The sequence below is a fragment of the Salmo trutta genome, chromosome 5 (assembly GCF_901001165.1).
Source record: "Salmo trutta chromosome 5, fSalTru1.1, whole genome shotgun sequence".
In the NCBI taxonomy this organism is placed as follows: domain Eukaryota; kingdom Metazoa; phylum Chordata; class Actinopteri; order Salmoniformes; family Salmonidae; genus Salmo; species Salmo trutta.
This window is the reverse complement of record NC_042961.1, coordinates 30,222,225-30,243,448: the sequence shown is the minus strand read 5'-3', so window position 1 is coordinate 30,243,448 and position 21,224 is coordinate 30,222,225. Positions and strand designations below refer to the sequence as shown.

Below are 21,224 nucleotides of genomic sequence, written 5' to 3'. Positions count from 1 at the left end.
GCTATATTCCCGACAACACTGGTATTGAAAGCTGTAGCTTCACTTTACATAGTGCATGATGACAATATGACTAAATCCAATGGATCTTCAAATATCTGCGGTAGCAGAGAGCAAGATGTTCCACTTGACAGAGAAGCCTTGAGTGACAGAATGGACTCTCTTTCTTGTTAATGTCCCATCCCCCTCATTATCTGCACCAGTGTGTCAATATAAGTAACATAATCAAAAAATCCACATCCAAATTTGTCAGTTTAAGCTAGAGATGGTTTTTTTTCATGGGCTGTGTTTCAATCCACCGCATCTGCCTATTGCGGTTTTCCACATCTGCGGTGGAAGGTGGCCGAGCTACAGCGGTGTTTGTCAGACCATATGATCACTCTATGGAAAAATGAGACTCTCACGAACACAATGGTGATGTTTTGCTCCACGACCCCCACAAGTGTCATGGGACTCGTCTGAAGTCGGTACTGTCGATGTGCCAACGTCTGCTCGAACCGTTTGGGCTACAAACTAATGTGAGCCCACTTTCAGGACCAGCTTTTGTTCCCACGTTCGTGTAAACTGCATTCACGGTAAATGCTGCATACTGTATGTCGGCTCAATTACCTTTAAATGTCAAGCACGTTATAATCGCAGATCTACAGTTGATTGGAATTAATCTCGGCCTTAATCTGTGTCTGGGAAACTGCCCCTGTGTGTGCTAGACTGTTAGTTATCACTTTAAAAATAGCCCTCTAACTGGTTACATTTGATACTTACACTGTTAAAATATCTACCTCAGGTGTTCCAAACATTCTAGGCTAAGAGATGGTGTATCTCTATTCCCGCTCTTGAATACTCCTCAGAACCAGATAACTTTTACCACGCCACAGTTTCACCACACCACAGAAAAGTTTAGTGATTGTCGTTTCTGATTTTTTTTTTTTTAAATGTGCCTTGTTTATCATAGCGGTATCAGGTACATGTCCCAAAACTGACCAGACTCTAGTGAAAGCCTCCATTCATTTGTCAACATAAACGAATGTCCTTACAAGATGTATGTGTTGAGAATAAAAACAATTCAAACATAATCAAATTCAACCCTTTATTTGCAGGAGTTGCAGGTTGACATTGTCTAACTTTTTCCAGTGTGTACATTAAGTCTGTAGTGAGGCCTTGTCCAGATCAAAAGGCTAAAATTTATACAACTGGCCTTCGCGGAAAACACCACGAAACCTGGGTTGCGTTCAGGATGGTGAAACTTACTAGATGGATTCCACAGATTCCATCTGAACGTTCCAAAGCATTGAGCCCTCCTGAACGCAGCCATGTGTCTGGTGTGTGATAGGCCTGACCACAGCCAGGGATGGGGCCCAGTTCCAAACATACACAGGGCATATAGGGGGTTGAACGGCGAAAAGAGGGGTGAGGGATCGGTTTGGAATCGAGCCATCAAATACGTCTTCATCTAGAAAAAGGAAAACATGGCTGGCGGCAAACCTTTTGAAACCCCTGGAGAACATCCATCTAGCATACAAATCAACCACTCACTACCTACTCTATAGTCTACAAATCATAGGTATTGCACATCAACTGAAAATAAAACAAAAATAAATGTATATACATAGTACACATGGGTTGAATTAACATTGTTTCCATGTCATTTCAATGAAATTATGTTGAACCAACATGGAATAGACATTGAATTGACGTCTATGCCCAGTGAGTACGTACAATACTAGCAGTCTTCTAACATTGATAATTGTACATTTCCAAATAAATAAATAAAACTAAAACTTTATTCACATCTGTTTTTTAAGACCGTATGCTGTGGACTGTTATGTCAATCAGAAACTCATATAGGCGAGGTAGTTAATAAAACCAAGTCCTCTAACAGAGACGGCACAGAGAGAGGAGCTAAAACTTACTAAGCTAAGAAAACACTCCGAGTGCTTCAACAGCAGAGCAAGATAGAGAGGGGTTAAAAACACAGACAACTGTAAGAGCACTTAAATCAAATGAATAGGGCTAGGGGTTTTGCCTGGTCATGTAACCTGAGGAAAGACTCCTGGCCCCACCAATAAAACATAAGCAGCTAATTTGTCCCAAATTGGTCCCTTACCATTACCCTTGGCCCCAACCCTTTGATGTTTGCAGAACTGTACAGGTGTTTATACTTATCCAGAACTACTAGATCTGCAAACATTGAAGGGTGAGGGACAAGTAGGAGGGTCAGGGAGCAAATTGTAACTGGTTGAAGAAGTAAAGCAACAGAGAGGGGAAAGTGTCTAAAGTATTTGGGCCAGGTTATTTATTGCCTTCCCATACTCCCATATCTGTTCATTAACATTTGATAACAATGCTATCTCCAGATCCAACACCAAAAAACATTAGAATTACAGTCATATAATAAATAAAGAGATGTTCCAAAAATAGAAAAATTAAAGTTGTAGCCATGACTACAGAACACTACAGCTACGGGTAGGCAGAGTAACAGGGTGTCGAAATATGTTCAATGCTTTTTAGGATCCATTTAAATAGAGATGAACACTACATACTACAAAATAAAATTTGTGTTTGTAAGGAAACACTTTCTAATAGAGAAAAGGGGAAAAAGTTCCATCCACTGTGAGATCCAAAAGACTATAACTTACAGCATAGAAATACTGTACACAGCTTGGAGGGACAGAAGCTGACACAAGAAAATAAATAAATAAATAAATAAATATAATAATTTACAGCATGTACACAATCGGCAATACAGAATATAGGAGACAGAGAAATTAAAAGAAGCTGTACATAAAAACAAAAAAATGTTTTTAACAAAGGACCCTTAAGTGTCTCAAACTATGTATACTATGACAGGATGTGTAGGGCTGTGTGTGTGTGTGTGTGTGTGTGTGTGTGTGTGTGTGTGTGTGTGTGTGTGTATGTGTACGTGTGTTATCTGCAGCAGGCCAGTGCTCCCAGGGAGGTGTGGCTGTCCAGGCTGATGTCCGTGTCAGAGGTCATGGTGGGGTCACTTGGCTCAGTCGACATGGAGGATACGTCATTGGCCGAGGAGGAGGATGAGGCAGGCTGAGGGGAGCTGTCAATCACTGCTGCACCTGTGCTGCGAGAAACACACAGGATGACTGATACACCTGTACTAGGTACTAGCACGCACATTTACAAACACACACACTGTCCTGTAAGATACACCTGTGTGGCACACACCATAGGGTGCCGGAAGAGCCCCTCTGAGTCTGTAAGGGGTGCAGCAACCCCCCTACAGTATCCAACTACATAATTCACCTCCGTCCTATGAGTCAGATCTGCATGCGCTCTTTCAGTAACAGAGTTTTACTCGTGGTGTTTTTCAAAGTGAAATGTAATACAATAACAGCAGAGACCAGCTCACATAAGTACAATAAAAAACTTCAGAAACAGTGTTAACTAACCTAAAGGAGGAGGTTGTCCTCTGATCACTCCATTCTGCTTGGTCCATTCGTCCCACTCATACACCTCCTTCCAGATCAGGTCTAGGAAGAGAGGGAAGGGAGGGAGGGAGGGAGGGAGAGAGAGAGAGAGAGAGAGAGAGATTTGCCCTCAAGACAAGTAACAAAACACAGAAATCATCACCGGGGGAAGATCATAAACACCCATTGGGGGGGGGGGGGGGGTCAGTATCAGTAGGACTTCATCCTATTGGACCCTGAGCCAGGTAAAACCGGTGACAGTGATATTTACACCCAGCCTTTGAACCTGGCCAGCTCTGCAGCATCACGTTTCACACCATAACATAACATGGAAAAGTCGTAAACCAGTCAAATATCAACATTACAGTGAAAAGTGAAAGCTCCTCTGGTACAATGGAACCAAAATGAAGTCCTAAAAGTGCAAACTCCAAGATAAATCGAGTATATACGTTCAAGTATTTCAAAGTTGTTGACATATGTATGTGACCCATGTCTAGTGAAAAGTGATAGTTGTAGTAACGTCTCTAACCTTTCCACTCCTCCACTGTATGCTCTCGCTCATCCAGCTGCTTGTCTGTGATCTTTGGAGGGGGCTGAGAGGAAAAAGAAAGCAAAAGAAAGACAGGAAAGAGAAAAGAGAGGGAAGAAAGGTTCATCCCTACATCAAACCATTGACCGTAATTCTCTTCTGACTAAGAGTGTCAACCGTTTCAGTCCAATTTCCAAGTTTCCCCTACAATAGAGCATACCACTTGTTAAACACTTACTGCCTCCACTTCTGCTGGGTCATACCACACGTTGATATAGGGGTGTTTCAGGGCCTCGTCCACCGAGATCCTCTTAGACGAGTCGATCACCAACATCTTAGACAGCAGGTCTCTGGCCTGGCTCGCTGGGAATGGAGAGAAAATACAGTTCAGACCAGCACAAGCATACACACAAACCCTACCCACACACATTCTCAGTCTCCAGTACCTTTCAATTTGTTGTGTTCTGAGTCTGCAGGGAAGAGGACATCAGGGAAGAGTTTGTCGAAGCTGTATCCTGCGTAGCGCGGTCGGTTCTCAACATACGTCCTTACTGATTGGTTGAGCTTCATCAGAAACTCCTGGGGCGGAGTCCCGAGCTGCTCTATCACTTTGTTCCACTGGTCAATGTCTGAGCAGGTGGAGTTAGGGAAAGAGTACACAAAGATTTCTCCACAAACACACACTTTTACATTGTTAGAGAACTACTTTTCCAGAACTATCCCTATTTTCTAGAACTATCTGTATGTACTGGCAGAAGCTGAGGTGATAATTGGGGAAGGAGGATGAGAGTGTGGCTGTACTTGGATATGGTGGATATGATGGTGGGTGGAGTGCAAAAGTGGTGCTCTATAGAGCAGTGCTTGATGGTATAAACATGGTAAAACCACACAGACAGGATAAAATGATATTACGGTAAAAGAGGAAAGGATACGGTCAGTGCCTGGAAACAACACACTACCTCTGACCATCTCAGCCACAATACAGCCCACTGACCACACGTCCACTACACGATGAATGGAGAGATGACATGCAAGCACAACGGAGAGAAAAAAATGAAGAACAGAGGAAGGAAATGAGAGAGTAAAAAGTTTATGGATTACAAAAAAATGGATATCACAAATAAATCAGATGAATGAAACAGAAAATGGAAAGAGTGATAAATCTGATGAATGAAGGAGAAGCATTGAATGAGTAAATTGGGTAAATGAGAGTGAAAATGGATGCAGCATGAAGCATCTGCAAGTCTCGAGCGATGGAGCCCTCTGTCAAACGGGAAGGAAAAAGCAGGAAATCAGGACGTGAAATTCATTTTCCATCTCGGAAACTGAGAGACTGAAGAGAAATGGCTCCACAGAGGTGGCAAACTGTTTTATTACTTAAGGAGATGATTCACAGCCAGAAGCACTAAGGATACAGTCCCTTCCTGGGAACAGGATTTTGTGACGGACCATTTCTGCCAGAATACACCCCACAGACCATATGTCCACTGTTTACAACATGGAGAAGAGGAGGGGAGGGGGGTGGAGACACAGAAACAAGCTAATTACATTTTAGCAGTTAATAAAGAGACCATTGTTTCTGCGGTGGTGGTAAATGCATACAATCGTTATGGGTAGAATAAATATCTGATTGATTGATTGATCAATTTATTAATTGTTTGATTGACAGATACTGACCGTTGGCCTGGTAGCCCATCCCCAGTATGACCTCTGGTGCTCTGTAGTATCTGGTCACTACGTAGGGGGTCATCAGTAAACCTGTAGCCGCTGTCCGAGCCAAGCCAAAGTCCAAGATCTTTAATGTGCAGTCTGACTTCACCACAATGTTACTGGGCTTCAGATCCTAGAGGAGGGACAAAGAGAGATCATAATTATCAATGTTGTCATCATCATCAATTCTCTCTCTCTCTCTCTCTCTCTCTCTCTCTCTCTCAGGACCTGAGCCCTAGGTCGATGCCTCAGGACTACCTGGCCTGATGGCTCCTTGCTGTCCCCAGTCCACCTGGTCGTGCTGCTGCTCCAGTTTCAACTGTTCCGCCTGCTGCTATGGAACCCTGACCTGTTCACCGGACGTGCTACCTTGTCCCAGACCTGCTGTTTTCAACTCTTTAGAGACAGCAGGAGCGGTAGAGATACTCTGAATGATCGGCTATGAAAAGCAAACTGACGTTCACTCCTGAGGTGCTGACCTGTTGCACCCTCTACAACCACTGTGATTATTATTATTTGACCCTGCTGGTCATCTATGAACATTTTAACGTCTTGGCTATGTTCTGTTATAATCTCCACCCGGCACAGCCTTTAGAGGACTGGCCACCCCTCATAGCCTGGTTCCTCTCTTGGTTTCTTCCTAGGTTCCGGCCTTTCTAGGGAGTTTTTCCTAGCCACCGTGCTTCTACATCTGCATTGCTTGCTGTTTGGGGTTTTAGGCTGGGTTTCTGTACAGCACTTTATGACATCAGCTGATGTAAGAAGGGCTTTATAAATACATTTGATTGATTGATTGATGGTAAGGGAACATAATGCTGCCCAAACAATGAGAGAGACAGATGGGGAACATTAGTGAAGCTACGTAGGAGTATAGGAGTGGCGTCAACATAATATATTATAAAACTGTCAGCATCCATATTCCTCACCATATTAACAACAGTAATGAGTCACACCATTTTAACTACAATATTATAGTAAGTCATCTTTCACAGATTTGCATGTATGCTAGCAGCTTAGTAGTATGACATACAAACCACTTACAGTGTTATAGAATCAAGATTCATCTCAGAATGATCTCGATGGTCATTGGGTGTACAGTTGAAGTCGGAAGTTTACATTCACGTATGTTGGAGTCATTAAAACTCGTTTTTCAACCACTCTACAAATTTCTTTTTAACAAACTATAGTTTTGGCAAATCGGTTAGGACATCTACTTGTGCATGACACGAGTAATTTTTCCAACAATTGTTTACAGACAGATCATTTCACTTATAATTCACTGTATCACAATCCCAGTGAGTCAGAAGTTTATGTACACTAAGTTGACTGTGCCTTTAAATATCTTTGAAAATTCCAGAAAATGATGTCATGGCTTTAGAAGCTTCTGATAGGCTAATTGACATCATTTCAGTCAACTGGAGGTGTACCTGTGGATGTATTTCAAGGCCTACCTTCAAACTCAGTGCCTCTTTGCTTGACATCATGGGAAAATCAAAAGAAATCAGCCAAGACCTCAGAAAAAAATGGTAGACCTACACAAGTCTGGTTCATCCTTGGGAGCAATTTCCAAATGCCTGAAGGTACCGCGTTCATCTGTACAAACAATAGTGTGCAAGTATAAACACCATGGGACCACGCAGCCGTCATACCGCTCAGGAAGGAGACGCGTTCTGTCTCCTAGAGATGAACGTAATTTGGTGCGAAAAGTGCAAATCAATCCCAGAACAACAGCAAAGGACCTTGTGAAGATGCTGGAGGAAACAGGTACAAAAGTATCTATATGCACAGTAAAATGAGTCCTATATCGACATAACCTGAAAGGCCGCTCAGCGGGGAAGAAGCCACTGCTCCAAAACTGCCATAAAAAAGCCAGACTACGGTTTGCAACTGTACATGGGGACAAGGATCGTACTTTTTGGAGAAATGTCCTCTGGTCTGATGAACCAAAAATAGAACTGTTTGGCCATAATGACCATTGTTATGTTTGGAGGAAAAAGAGGGAGGCTTGCAAGCCGAAGAACACCATCCCAACCATGAAGCACGGGGGTGGCAGCATCATGTTGTAGGGGTGCTTTGCTGCAGGAGGGACTGGTGCACTTCACAAAACTATGGCATCAAGAGTGAGGAAAATTATGTGGCTATATTGAAGCAACATCTCAAGACATCAGTCAGGAAGTTAAAGCTTGGTCGCAAATGGATCTTCCAAATGGACAATGACCCCAAGCATACTTCTAAAGTTGTGGCAAAATGGCTGAAGGACAACAAAGTCAAGGTATTGGAGTGGCCATTACAAAGCCCTGACCTCAATCATATAGAAAATTTGTGGGCAGAACTGAAAAAGCCTGTGCAAGCAAGGAGGCCTACAACCCTGACTCAGTTACACCAGCTCTGTCAGGAGGAATGGGCCAAAATTCACCCAACTTATTGTAGGACGCTTGTGGAAGGCTACCCGAAACATTTCACCCAAGTTAAACAATTTAAAGGCAATGATAGCAAATACTCATTGAGTGTATGTAAACTTCTGACGCACTGGGAATGTGATGAAAGAAATAGAAGCTGAAATAAATAATTCTCCTTACTATTATTCTGACATTTCACATTCTTAAAATAAAGTGGTGATCCTAACTGACCTAAGACAGGGAATTTTTACTTGGATTAAATGTCAGAAATTGTGAAAAACTGAGTTTAAATGTATTTGGCTAAGGTGTATGTAAACTTCCGACTTCAACTGTACATGCTCCATTGCTCCAAATATGTATCCCAAATGGCACCCTATCTATCCCTCCCTATACAGTGCACTACTTTGACCAGAGCCCGGGAATAGAGCCGTGTTTAGATCATTAGCAGGTTCCTCTTGATCTCCTGTGGATTTAGCCAACATCAAAGCTCTGACATCATCACCTACTCTTTGTGGAGGAGTTACTGTAATCAGAGCTTTGAGCTTACTTTTCCTGGAAATACAAAAATGCCCCAGAATTTGTAATGACGAGCTACAAATTATAATGATGAGCTACATTATTGCTACATTATTAGCTTAGTGTTACCCTGTTAGCTAAGTGTTAGCACGTACAGCATGAGCCGACCCCTGTGTCTACATGTTAGCTTAGCGTTAGCGTGTATGAGCCAGCATGAGCCTTACCCTGTGTATGATGCCGGCATTGTGGAGGTGTTTGATGCCACACAGCATCTGGTAGAGCAGGTAGGACAACCTCTCATGGTCCAGCTCCATCTGAATCACCTGGCACAGGTTGGCATCCATCAGCTCCATCACAATGTATCTACACAGGTAGGAAGTGAGATGAGAATATGCACACACATAGGCGCGGACACACGCACAAACACGAGCGGGCGCACACACCCACATCATGAGGTAACTGTGGAGCCAGCTGGATGGCTTGAACAGAGAAGAGATATGCGCTGGCAGAAGAGATTTCACACAGTTATTCTGGTAATAGCCGAGTCATTCTGCCATTGATGACAGACAGGCCTGTTCAAAAGATCCTCCAATGTCTTAATTCCTAACAGCATGTAACCATTTTACACTGTCAAAGGTTGATCATGTTATTCTACACCAATTAATGTACTTACACATCTGCAAATTCTTCTAATGATTTTTGTGGGCTGAATACGTTTAATAAGCCAATGATCTGTAGAGGTAACAACATAAACACATAAACACAACAACATAAGTCATACAGGTTGCTTGCTAGATTAGTTTCCTCAATATAAGAAAAACAGTCCACATGTTTGTAATCAATTCAATTTCAAACGTATTATACAATAAAACAATAAAAAGTCCTGGATGCTGATTGACTGAAACCGCGTTCTAGTCCTCTATATATTCACAATATAAGCTACCATGGCAAATGCCTGTTTACTGTTCTATCTATCTAAGTATCATTATGCATTCATAACATATTATTCCTACTGTTCCTTTCCTCTCTGTTCCTGTCCAGCCAGGCCATTCATAAACATAATTGAGCATAATTGTCATAGAGTCTCATCTAGAATATAATAGAAACAGCAGGAAGTCATTGACCAGTGTTGGTAGGCAGACTTACATTTTTGTGATTGACACATTTCATTAACACCAGTTCTCTGTACGCTCTCTTGGCATGCGTCTGGTTCTGGAACGGCCGACTCAACTTCTTAATAGCCACATTTCTCTCAAGGTTGTGGTCATACGCTGAACTAAAAGGCAAAGAACATGGCAATACATGAACATATCTGTGACAATGGCGTGATACAGACTGTAGTAAATAGGAATTTAAATGGATGTCTGATTGTTTTTTTTTTCATTGGGTCTTTTACAGCATATGACCTTGAAATATAACCTAAAATGAGGACACTGTCCAAATGAATGAATTCCATGGTCCATTTTGCCATTGATGGGCCAGCTTTGGCATTAGCCTTGGTCCATTGATTCAGCACCACAGTGTTTAGACAAATTCAAACACTGGGGTACTTTGGTATGTAGCTTTAAATTGTATGTTACCTTGGAAACCAATTGAATTTCAAATAAAAGCATTTCATGGGGCTAAATAAAATATATCTCAAGCAAAAAGGATTTGAAAACAATAAACTGCAACACTTTATTTTGCATCCCATCGTTTACTGGTAATTACCTGGCACAAACCGCTGTTCAAACATTAATGTAGTAGTATATGACTGGCAGAAAAAAATAAGGGGAGGAAAAAGTACCCAATTGTCATACTTGAGTAAAAATAAAGATACAGTACCTTAATAGGAAATGACTCAAGTAAAAGCGAAAGTCAACCAGTAAAATACTACTTGAGTAAAAGTATAAAAGTATTTGGTTTGAAATATACTTAAGTATCAAAAGTAAATGTAATTTCAAAAATGTACTTAAGTATCAAAAGTAAAAGTATAAATCATTTCAAATTCCTTATATTAAGCAAACCATTTGGCACAATTGTTCGTGTTTTTTAAATTTACGCATAGCCAGGGGCACACTCCAACACAGACATCATTCAGAAACAAAGAATTTGTGTTTAGTGAGTCACCAGATCAGAGGCAGTAGGGATGAGTGTGTGAATTGGACCTTTCTGTCCTGCTTTCAAAATGTAATGTGTACTTTTGGGTGCTGGAGGGGCCTCTCGAGTGGCACAGTGGTCTAAGGTACTGCTAGCTGTGCCACTAGAGATCCTGGTTCGAGTCCAGGCTCTGTTGCAGCCAGCCACACCAGGATACCCATGGAGTGGCACGCAATTGGCCCAGTGTCGTCTGGGTTAGGGGAGGGCTTGGCCGGCATTAGCGACTCCTGTGACGGGCCGGTTCCAGTGCACGCTGACATTGTCGCCAGGTGTACGGTGTTTCCTCCCACACATTGGTGCGTCTGGCTTCTGGGTTAAGTGGCCATTGTGTCAAGAAGCAGTGTGGCTTGGCTGGGTTGTGTTTCGGAGGATGCATGGCTCTCAACTTTCGCCTCTCCCGAGTCCATATGGGAGTTGCAGCGATGGGACAAGACTGTAACTACCAATTGGATACCATGAAAAAGGGTTTAAAAAAATATACTTTTAGGTGTCAGGGAAAATGTATGGAGTAAAAAGTACATAATTTTCTTTAGGAATGTAGTGAAGTAAAAGTAAAGTAAAGTACAGATACCCCCAAAAAATACTTAAGTTGTACTTTAAAGAATTTTTACTTAAGTACTTTACACCACTGCCACCAAATTAGATTTTGTTTTTCAAATGTATCGTGGGGCTGACATTTTCCATCAAGGCACTCTTGAAGAAAACAAATTGATGAACTTAAAGCATTTATTTTCTTGCCATTTTTTTCTAAATATTTAAAAGCATAACAAACAAACGCCAATGCATTTCGGCATGATGTCAGCCTTCATCTGGGGGTAAAGGTTGTAATGTCCACATGGGGGCTCTATAAATCACATTTGAGTGGCAGAAAAACCAATAAGAAAACATGTGACATAAACAAAATAACAGCATAAGGAAATTAAACAGGGGTGTGAACATAAAGTAAATTATATAAGAATAATTCAAATTAGACCCCCCCAAAAATCATACAACTAGCATAAAAGATATATAAACAAAAATTACCGTACCAATCGAACAATTTGTATTTACTAAGGGGTGACCTTCATCCCCTTTCTTTATTTCTGCCAGTCATAGACTGCCCTTTTCAAAGAGTACCTTGTACCAAGACTTCATGGCCTTATAGTTTTTCCCATTTGAGACCACCAGCACATTGTTTTTTCTTCTCAGTAATGAAATAGTAATTGCAAAGTGATTATACTTACCAGACGATTCCCTGTGCTCCTGAGCCGATGGGCCTTAGATTCTGGTAGCGCTTCAGAACTTTGAAGGTGGAATCTCCGACATCTAAACTATAGAACTCCCTCTCTCCTCCTCGCTTGTTTTTATTCATGATGAAACCTGGAGGAGCTACTTTCTGGGCATCCAAACTAGGCTCTCTGTACTATGGACCCGCACACACACACAAGAGCGCACGCACACGTGCACAAACACACACACACAGAGAAAGAGAGGGAGAGGATAACATATTTTTAGGATACAGAACACAGGTAGCTACGGTATGTTTGGAAGTGCATGTTTCTAGCTTTAATTAATTCTGCATTAGGGGAAATAGCACAACTGTTCACCCCCAGCGCCATTGTTATTGTTTTTTTGCTGTTGATAAAAACGGAGGAGAGTTACTTTCGGCAGTGTGGTAAACAAAAAAATTGGGCATATTCTGCTGTCCTATCATGAGTGCAATGATGTCAGATAAAAAGTGTTTGATGTTTGCAATAACTTCTTTATTGTAGTAATATTCCGAACAGACATGGCAGTTTCACAAATTAAGGATTCCAGCTTTAACCTATTATTCTTATTAACCTTATCCAATGCTACAGTTTTCCTTCTTAAACATAAAAGGTTTAAAAATCAGATGATCAGATGTTTTCAAAACTCAAAAGCAATCTTCTTTTGAGATAAGTCCACGTCCCAGGCCATGTGTATATGCCACAATCAAAAAATGAATGGAGAAGATAAGCACCATGCAATTTCCAGATCTGTGGTGCTTATCTTTCAATTATTTTGTTGGTTGAGGTATTGTATATACAGTGCCTAGTGAAAGTCTTCACACCCTTGCACAGTTGTCACATATTGCTTCCTTAAATTAAAATCTAAAAAGGAATATAATTATTATTATTTTTTCTACAGATCTACATAAACTGCTCCACATTTTCAAAGCGTAAGACAAATTGTAGACATATGCGGAAATGAATAAAAAATGGAAAACATAGATATCTTGATTGCCTAAATCTTTACACACCTTCCTGTGTGAAGAGCAAATATTTCCATTAAAAAAATCACTCAATTTATTGAATGGTGTCCACCTGTTCGCATAAGTAGTTGTCACTGTCTTTGTAAGGTCCCCGTTAGATAGTGATATTCAAACAATGATTCAACCTCAGAGTCACCAATTAGTTTTAAAAACATGTCAGTGATTCATTTTTAGACAGGGGAGGTTCCAAAATATTTCATAGACACTGAATATTTGGGGTGGCAAGTAGCCTAGTGGTTAGCGCGTTGGGCCAGTAACTGAAAGGTTGCTAGATCAAATCTCCGAGCTGAGAAGGTAAAAATCTGTCGTTCTGCCACTGAACAAGGCAGTTAACCCACTGTTCCTAGCCCATCATTGTAAATAAGTATTTATTCTTAGCTGACTTGCCTAGTTAAATAAAGGTTAAATATATATATTTATCCCATTGAGTTGGTCACATTGGGTAAATAATGTGTAGGTGGTGTATCATATCACTGGGGATTTGGCTGTCCTTCCTAACTGAGCTGCAGGAAAGAATGGAAACTGTTGAGGGATATCACTATGTGGCCAAAAATGATTTTAAAACAGACAGAGTTCATTGGCTGAGCAGAAAAAAACTGTGCATGGATCAACAACATTGCATTCACTCCACATTACTGGCTTGTTTGAAAGAGTGAAAAAAAGGAATCTTCTACAAAAAAAAAACACTACTGTTTGCAACATGGCCCTTAAAGTTATACTGTACTTCAAGTCAGCATGGCACAATATTAAACTTTTTGGCCTAAATGAAAAACGAAGTTTTGGGTCAAATCCAACACAACACATCACAGAGTGAAGCCCTCTACATTTTCTTGAATTGTGGTGGTAGTATCATGTTATAGGTATGCTTTTCACAAGCAGGGACTGGGCCCAAAGTAAATATGAAAGGGGCAAAGCCCAGGGGAAAACTTTTGAAGACCTGCATCAGTCTTTTGAAGACCGAACACTTCTTTTTCCAAAGGGAAAATTACACACATTTTAAGACAGATGACATACCAGCTTTCCAAAAGGTGTTGAGTGGTCCTGAGTGGTCCAGTCTCAGTGCTGACATAAATCTGTTTGAAAACCTGAGATAAGACTTGAATATTGCTGTCCATCAATGATCCCCAAACAAATTGACTTAGCTTCAGCAATTTTGCCAAACACAAAGGATATATACTCAGAGGACTGTTATTAGCATGTTTAACCACTCGTATGTAAATGGTAGATTATCAGACACTCAACAAGGTCTGATTTAATTATTACTGAAACAGGATACAAGTGGTAAATATAATTATCCAGTCCATTAAAAAAATTGGAGGCCCCTTACACTTCAGTGTTGTGATGCAAAAATTAGAGCAAAATGTACAGCGGATAGAATTAAAAAAGGTATTGTCTGACATTATTCATTCTAATCAGACAGGTTTTTTACATGGACGATACATTGGAGATAATATAAAGGCAAGTACTGGAAACAACAGAACACTATAAAAAAATATGGGAAACCAGGCCTGCTATTCATAGCTGATTTGCCTGGAACATTTCAATTTTAGAGAATCTCTTATAAAATGGGTTAAAATCATGTATAGTAAAATAGTAATAATAGCTACTTCTCAGAAAGTATTAAACTGTCAATAGGAGTAAAACAAAGTTGTCCACTATCGGCATACATGTATGTTAGCTATTAAATTCAGGTCCAACAATAATATCAAGGGATTAGAAATGCGGTGTCATTGTTTGCTAATGATTCATGTTTTCTTTTATATCCTCAGAAGATATAGATATTTTTTTTTACAAACAAATAATTATTTGATCATTAAAAAAAATCTAGCTTTTACATTACCGTGTAGTTTACCAATAAAATGGTCTGATGGTGGTGTGGATATACTCTGTATACATATTCCGAAATAAATGATCTCACTCCAATAAATGTTTATAGATAATATCTTGCTACCAGACAATTACATTGATGGAAGCTACAATCTACCCCCCCCCCAAAAAAATATAATTATATATGCTGCTCCAAGAGTTGTGTAAAGTTAGTGAAATCTTACTCAACATGATTCACAGCTGTAATTATTGCTTCCCAAGGTGCTTTGAACAAGTATTAACTCTGGGGTGTGAAGACATACGCAATAAAGATTTAGGTTTTTTTTTTAATGAATTTTTTTTAAATATATTTTTTATTTACTTTTAAGTGTAGAGTAGGTTGTGTAAATCAGTAGGAGAAAAATATAATGTAATCCTTTTTATATTTAAATATAAGGCAGCAAAATGTGACAACTGTGCAAGGGGTGTGAAGAGTTTCCCTAGTGACTGTAGCTCGATATAAACAACGGATGGTGTGGGATGTTGATTCTTCGTGACATAAGACTACTTTCGTGGTCTGAGAACACCTGACAAAATGTGAAGCGGAATGTAATGTCCCTTAAACTTTACAAACAGAGGAGGTGGGAGTATACAATATCCTCAGGAGCCGCGGGTCTGAGTGTGAACCATAGGTGGTCTACTTCTCTCAATAAAGTTGTATATGAAACATGAGGGTTCAATAGGATGGGATCATACTGATACTGACCCTCCAATGAGTGTTTCCCCCTCTTTCTCTCTCTCCCATCTTCTCACTGATCTATACTGAACAAAAATATAAACGCAACATGTAAAGTGTTGGTCCCATATGTCATGAGCTGAAATAAAAGATCGCAGAAATGCTCCATTCGCACAAAAAGCTTATTTTGCTTTTTGTTAATTTCTCTACCATATGCCGCCTCCAACTTTGTTTTAGAGAATTTGGCAGTACGTCCAACCGGCCTCACAACCGCAGACAACGTGTAACCACGCCAGACCAGTGTCACGGGTGTCGTAGGGATTGGACCAAAACGCAGCGGGAACGTGTAAACTCATCTTCTTATTTTATTAAAGAAGGAAAACAAAAGAAACACGTATACAAAAAACAACACTAAACAGTCCCGTCAGGTGCACGAACACAAAACAGGAAACAACTACCCACAAATCCCATAGAAAAAACACCCCTACTAAATAGGACCTTCAATTAGAGGCAACGAGGAACAGCTGCCTCCAATTGAAGGTCAAAACAATAAACTAGACATAGAAAAACTAGAAAATAGAACATAGAAATACAAAACATAGAACACAACCCAAAAACCCTGACAACACAAAACAAACGCACTCCTGCCACGTCCTGACCAAACTACAATAACAAATGACCTATTTTACTGGTCAGGACGTGACAACCAGGTCCTCCACATCCGGCTTCTTCATCTGCGGGATCGTCTGAGACCAGCCACCCAGACAGCTGATGAAACTGAGGAGTATTTCTGTCTGTAATAAAGCCCTTTTTGGGGGAAAAAGTCCTTATGATTAGCTGTGTCTGGCTCCCTAGGGGGTGGGCCTGGCTACCAAGTGAGTGGGCCTATGCCCTCCCAGGCCCACCCATGGCTGCACCCCTGCCCAGTCATGTGAAATCCATAGATTAGGGCCTAATTCATTTATTTAAATTGACTGATTTCCTTATATGAACTGTAACTCAGTAAAATCTTTGAAATTGTTGAATGTTGCATTTATATTTTTGTTTAGTATAAGTTTTCATTACTGTCAGAAACATTGGCCAGATTTGACTACATTGAAAATACATCCTTCGTAACCATCGGATAGTAACGTCTGCGTTCACCTATCATGTCAGGCAGCCTAGTGGTAACCTTGCGGTTAAGTGCATTGGGATAGTAACTGAAAGATTGCTGGTTTGAATCCCTGAACCGACTAGGCGAAAAATGTGTTCATGTGCCATTGAGAACTTAATCCTAATGCTCTGGATAAGAGTGACTGCTAAATGACTAAAATGTAAATCAATGATTTCCCTCCATTTTGAAATACATCCTTCTTTGCCATTGGAGGTAACAGCCACTAAGCGTTTCATTAGCTTTCACATATCTTATCAGTTCAAAACTGTGGTTTCCCAAGGAAGGGAGGACGGAAGCATGCATTGTGATTAGTCCATCATAATAGGGCTAAATATGTTTCAGCCCATGCTGTTTCCTCTGACATCCCGACTGTCCTGCTAACGTCACACTTGCGCATCAGAGACATCGCCCGCCGTGTCAAAGTAAACACTCAGATTCCACACACAAACACCCCGCACAGTGTTCCAGTAATTATTTATATCAATCATCAGACAGAAGCCAGGCATTCATACGATCATGGTTCAGATGGATCAGGTGAGTGGATGGAGTGTGGTGCTTAGCGTACTGCTTTTAATTGTAGGTTATATACCTGCATGGGTAACATACTGTAAGTCTGAATGAATAAATTAACAATTGCTGTATAATGATTACAAACACACTATGGTTAATGAATAAAGCATAACCTTATGTAGCCAAACTTATTCTATACCAATTGAGCTAAAGTTCTACTTAGCTCTTGGATGATGCCAATTACTGTAAGATGCAGTTACCAGTGAACGGTAGCACCTGTTAATGTGTTACAGTGACTATTTATTATGTGTAATCATTACGTGACAAAAGGATGAATACTGGCTATAAATGCAGTATCTTATCTTTCACTTCAGTCAGTGACTGGCTGCACCAACAACAGCTCTCTTTCTCTCTCCCCCTTTCTATAGCTCCCTCCTCCTCTCTCTCCTTTCTCTGTCCATCTCCACTTGGCATTATTAGGTAGTCTATCAAGGGCCTATGAGTCAGGCCGGCAGCTACACTTCTACAGCCCTGCAATTACAGTCAGCGACACTCCACTCCAGTTTAATGACTGATGATCAGTCTTCCTAATTAACATGATAAACAGCCCCTCAACACTGGGAGTCATCCTGAGCACCAGCAATACAGGAACTGACTATAGCGTATATCTGACAAAACATCCACAATCATGAATCTCACCTCAAGCTATTAAAGGGGTAATGCAGTCAAAAATGTGATTTTCCTATGTTTTACACATATTTCCATACTGTGAGTTTGGAATAATACCGTTAAATTGTGAAAATTATGATAATGCCATTTTAGTGTAAGAGCTGTTTGAAAAGACCACCTGAAATTTCTGCTTGTTTGCATGGGTGGGGTTTTTGGACCACCTGGCAACATCACCAGGCGGTGTAAGTTAATACACCAATAACAAAGAGTTTTCCCTTCTCTCTGTTAAAGATGCACTATGCAGATATCGCTCCTCCATTTCCTGGTTGCTAAAATTCTAATAGATCGCTTAATTTCAGTTTATGTGACAAAACAAGCAAGTAGAGTGTAGAGAATCATTGTACCAGGGGCCAACTTTCACTGGGGACGGGGAGGGACATGAAAATAGAAATAGCACACATAGAACAGATCTACCACGTCATAGACTTGCTTTCAATGAGAATGACAGATCTATAACACACATTTCTATGTGAATTTGGTTACATACTGCAGTTAGTTAATAGCAGCTAATTTTCAGGTTACATATCCCTCCCATTACATTACATTACATTTAAGTCATTTAGCAGACGCTCTTATCCAGAGCGACTTACAAATTGGTGCATTCACCTTATGATATCCAGTGGAACAACCACTTTACAATAGTGCATCTAAATCTTTTAAGGGGGGGAGGGGGTTAGAAGGCCACTCCCAGATAGTCCTAGCTAAATTCTTGCTTGAGAAATTGCTTTTTGCTAAGAACCTATTTTTGTTTCCTTTTTTACAATTTTAATTGAAAACAATTACAGTAAGGTACTTAATTACTTAATTTCTGTTATCCAGAAAATATTTCATATTGACACAAAAACAGCTGCATTGGACCTTTAATACAGTATAACTAAGAAATAAATAACATTGGAACATACACATAAACCGTCTGATTAAATTCCTACATTTCTCTCTGTATTTTTATATAGAATAATAGATTGTTCACCAGTGTCATTACCTATATGGGCTTAACCTCTATGGGATCGGTGTCCCCCCCACACGATGGTTGAGCTAACATAGGCAATTGTGATTAGCATGAGTAACAACAACAAAAAATCCCAGGACATAGACATATGCGATATGGGCAGAAAGCTTAAATTCTTGTTAATCTAACAACACTGTCCAATTTACAGTAGCTATTACAGTGAATGAATACCATGCTATTGTTTGAGGAGAGTGCACAATTATGAACTTGAAAATGTATTAATAAACCAATTAGGCACATTTGGGCAGTCTTGATACAACCTTTTGAACAGATATGCAATGGTTCATTGGATCAGTCTAAAACGTTGTACATACACTGCTGCCATCTAGTGGCCAAAATCTAATTTGCGCATTGGCTGGAATAATACATTATGGCCTTTCTCTTGCAATTGAAAGATGGTACCAAAAAAAACTACAAAAAAATGCATGTTTTTTTCTTTGTATTATCTTTTACCAGATATAATGTGTTATATTCTCCTACATTAATTTCACATTTCCACAAACTTGAACGTTTTTCCTTTCAAATGGTATCAAGAATATGCATATCCTTGCTTCAGGTCCTGACATACAGGCAGTTAGATTTGGGTGTCATTTTAGGTGAAAATTGAAGAAAAAGAAGGGTTGGATCCTTAAGAGGTTTTTAAGTCTTGAACATGTTATTGTATAAGTGGGTGGGTATACAGATAAGACCATAAAATAATATAGGCCTATTCTGGCACTAGACTATATGTAAATACTAGGCCTATACTTTCCAATTGTTTTGTACTTTAAATATATTCCAGGCATAGCTGTCTTCATCATAACATTGTACACTGAACATCGTGTTGCCAAGACTTCAAGAATGACAGAGGGAAGATATTCAGGCTTAAATATCGACCATTCAGATTGTTTATAATCAGAAGTGATCAATTGCTTTAATGGCCCTGACAATCCCCGGTATGTAACTTCAGTCATGATAACCTTGGCCAGCCGACCCTTTATCGTTCTATGTAGATGTGGCTGCAAGGTAAAAACAACACCGGTGCCTTGAAAATATGGCAATAATATGACAATAACTAACCTCGCTACAATGTAGCAAGTGAGTCTATACTTCCAAAGCCGGCTTTTGGTAATAGCCTGGTTATTACAGCCTGTATGTAGCCTAGCCTATGCGATGCAGTATTGTGCTACACATAGCAGGATAACTTATTTTGAGCGCTATCTATGCCAATCCAACAATCGAAATCTTCGTGGTACAGCAACATTAAATCATGGACACGTTGTGCAATTAGCTAAATATGATAGAATAAATTGCACAATTCTAATCTATTTACAACAAACAGCATCTGTAAATTGTGTGCGGTGCGGCGAAAACGACCCTCCCCCACAGCTAAACAATACCATGGACAGCGGCGCGGAAACATAAGGCTTACCTCCTTCAACAAAATACAGAATGTCAGTTCTGGATTAGCCACAAAAGTCCAAGTCCTCGAAGATGAATTAAGTTTAATTATTTGGATAATAAATTATGGCTATTCTGTTGTCCTGCTACAAAACATGACCTCACGGAATTCACTACAATCTCTCTGCATTGACAGGCCGAGCGCGCACTGCAAGAAGACATGCGTACTACGTCACTATAGCCCTACGCATCCGTGAGATAGGAGCTACCGCCCTATCCTCTCCTTTTATCAATAAAAATACATACAAAAATATCCTCTTCCCTTTAATGAATAAAATCATTACAAAAATCAATACAAATCTCTCACTCACACGCACATTATGGGCCTACCTCAACCCTTTTGGCTGATTGCTGGTTTTAGTCCTGTCTATTTGGGATGGTACCATATCAAATGATAATCTTCCACACAACAGCCAATCCACAGACTTTGCAATTATATTTCTACAGGCCTATTCATCCACCTCTGTTTTGGAATGCTCGGAGACTGATGGCAGACATGTTGTGACAGAGGCAGTAACCTGAGGGATAATGAAATGAGAACATTAAGAATGTCAGCTTTGGCACCCAGCCAATGAGTTAGTACCTTCACACTAATGAGTCATGCCAGTAGTTATTTACACAGTGACAGTGGGTCAAAAGTCAGAAAGGGGTTACAACACAAAGCGATGTACAGTGCATTCGGGAAGTATTCACAACCCTTGACTTTTTCCAAATTTTGTTAAGTTACAGCCTTATTCAAAAATGGAATCAATCTACAATCTATGGACTCCCAGGTGACGCGGTGGTCTAAGCCACTTCATCTCAGTGCAAGAGGGGTCACTGCAGTAACTGGTTCGAAT

At 40.2% G+C, this 21,224-nt stretch overlaps 1 protein-coding gene across 5 annotated transcripts; it reads right to left on the bottom strand.

The window, feature by feature from the left end:
* Window positions 1-1,070: 1,070 nt before the first annotated feature.
* Window positions 1,071-20,757, bottom strand: LOC115194041 (mitogen-activated protein kinase 8). Of its 5 annotated transcripts, none has more exons than XM_029753336.1 (12): window positions 20,357-20,757; window positions 11,954-12,132; window positions 9,738-9,867; window positions 9,265-9,323; window positions 8,816-8,954; window positions 5,644-5,809; window positions 4,899-4,970; window positions 4,413-4,595; window positions 4,205-4,329; window positions 3,967-4,030; window positions 3,420-3,500; window positions 1,071-3,086 (listed from the first exon to the last, which is right to left on the bottom strand). In XM_029753336.1, the coding sequence occupies exons 2-12, from the start codon at window positions 12,079-12,081 to the stop codon at window positions 2,923-2,925; spliced, it is 1,311 nt and encodes a 436-aa protein (XP_029609196.1). In that variant the 5' UTR covers window positions 12,082-12,132; window positions 20,357-20,757; the 3' UTR covers window positions 1,071-2,922. The 5 variants fall into 5 exon arrangements, with proteins under 5 accessions (XP_029609196.1, XP_029609192.1, XP_029609191.1 ...); XM_029753332.1 differs by lacking the exon at window positions 4,899-4,970 and adding an exon at window positions 5,382-5,453 and having other exon boundaries at window positions 11,954-12,127; window positions 20,357-20,754; XM_029753331.1 differs by lacking the exon at window positions 4,899-4,970 and adding an exon at window positions 5,382-5,453 and having other exon boundaries at window positions 20,357-20,753.
* Between the last annotated feature and the right edge of the window lie 467 nt (window positions 20,758-21,224).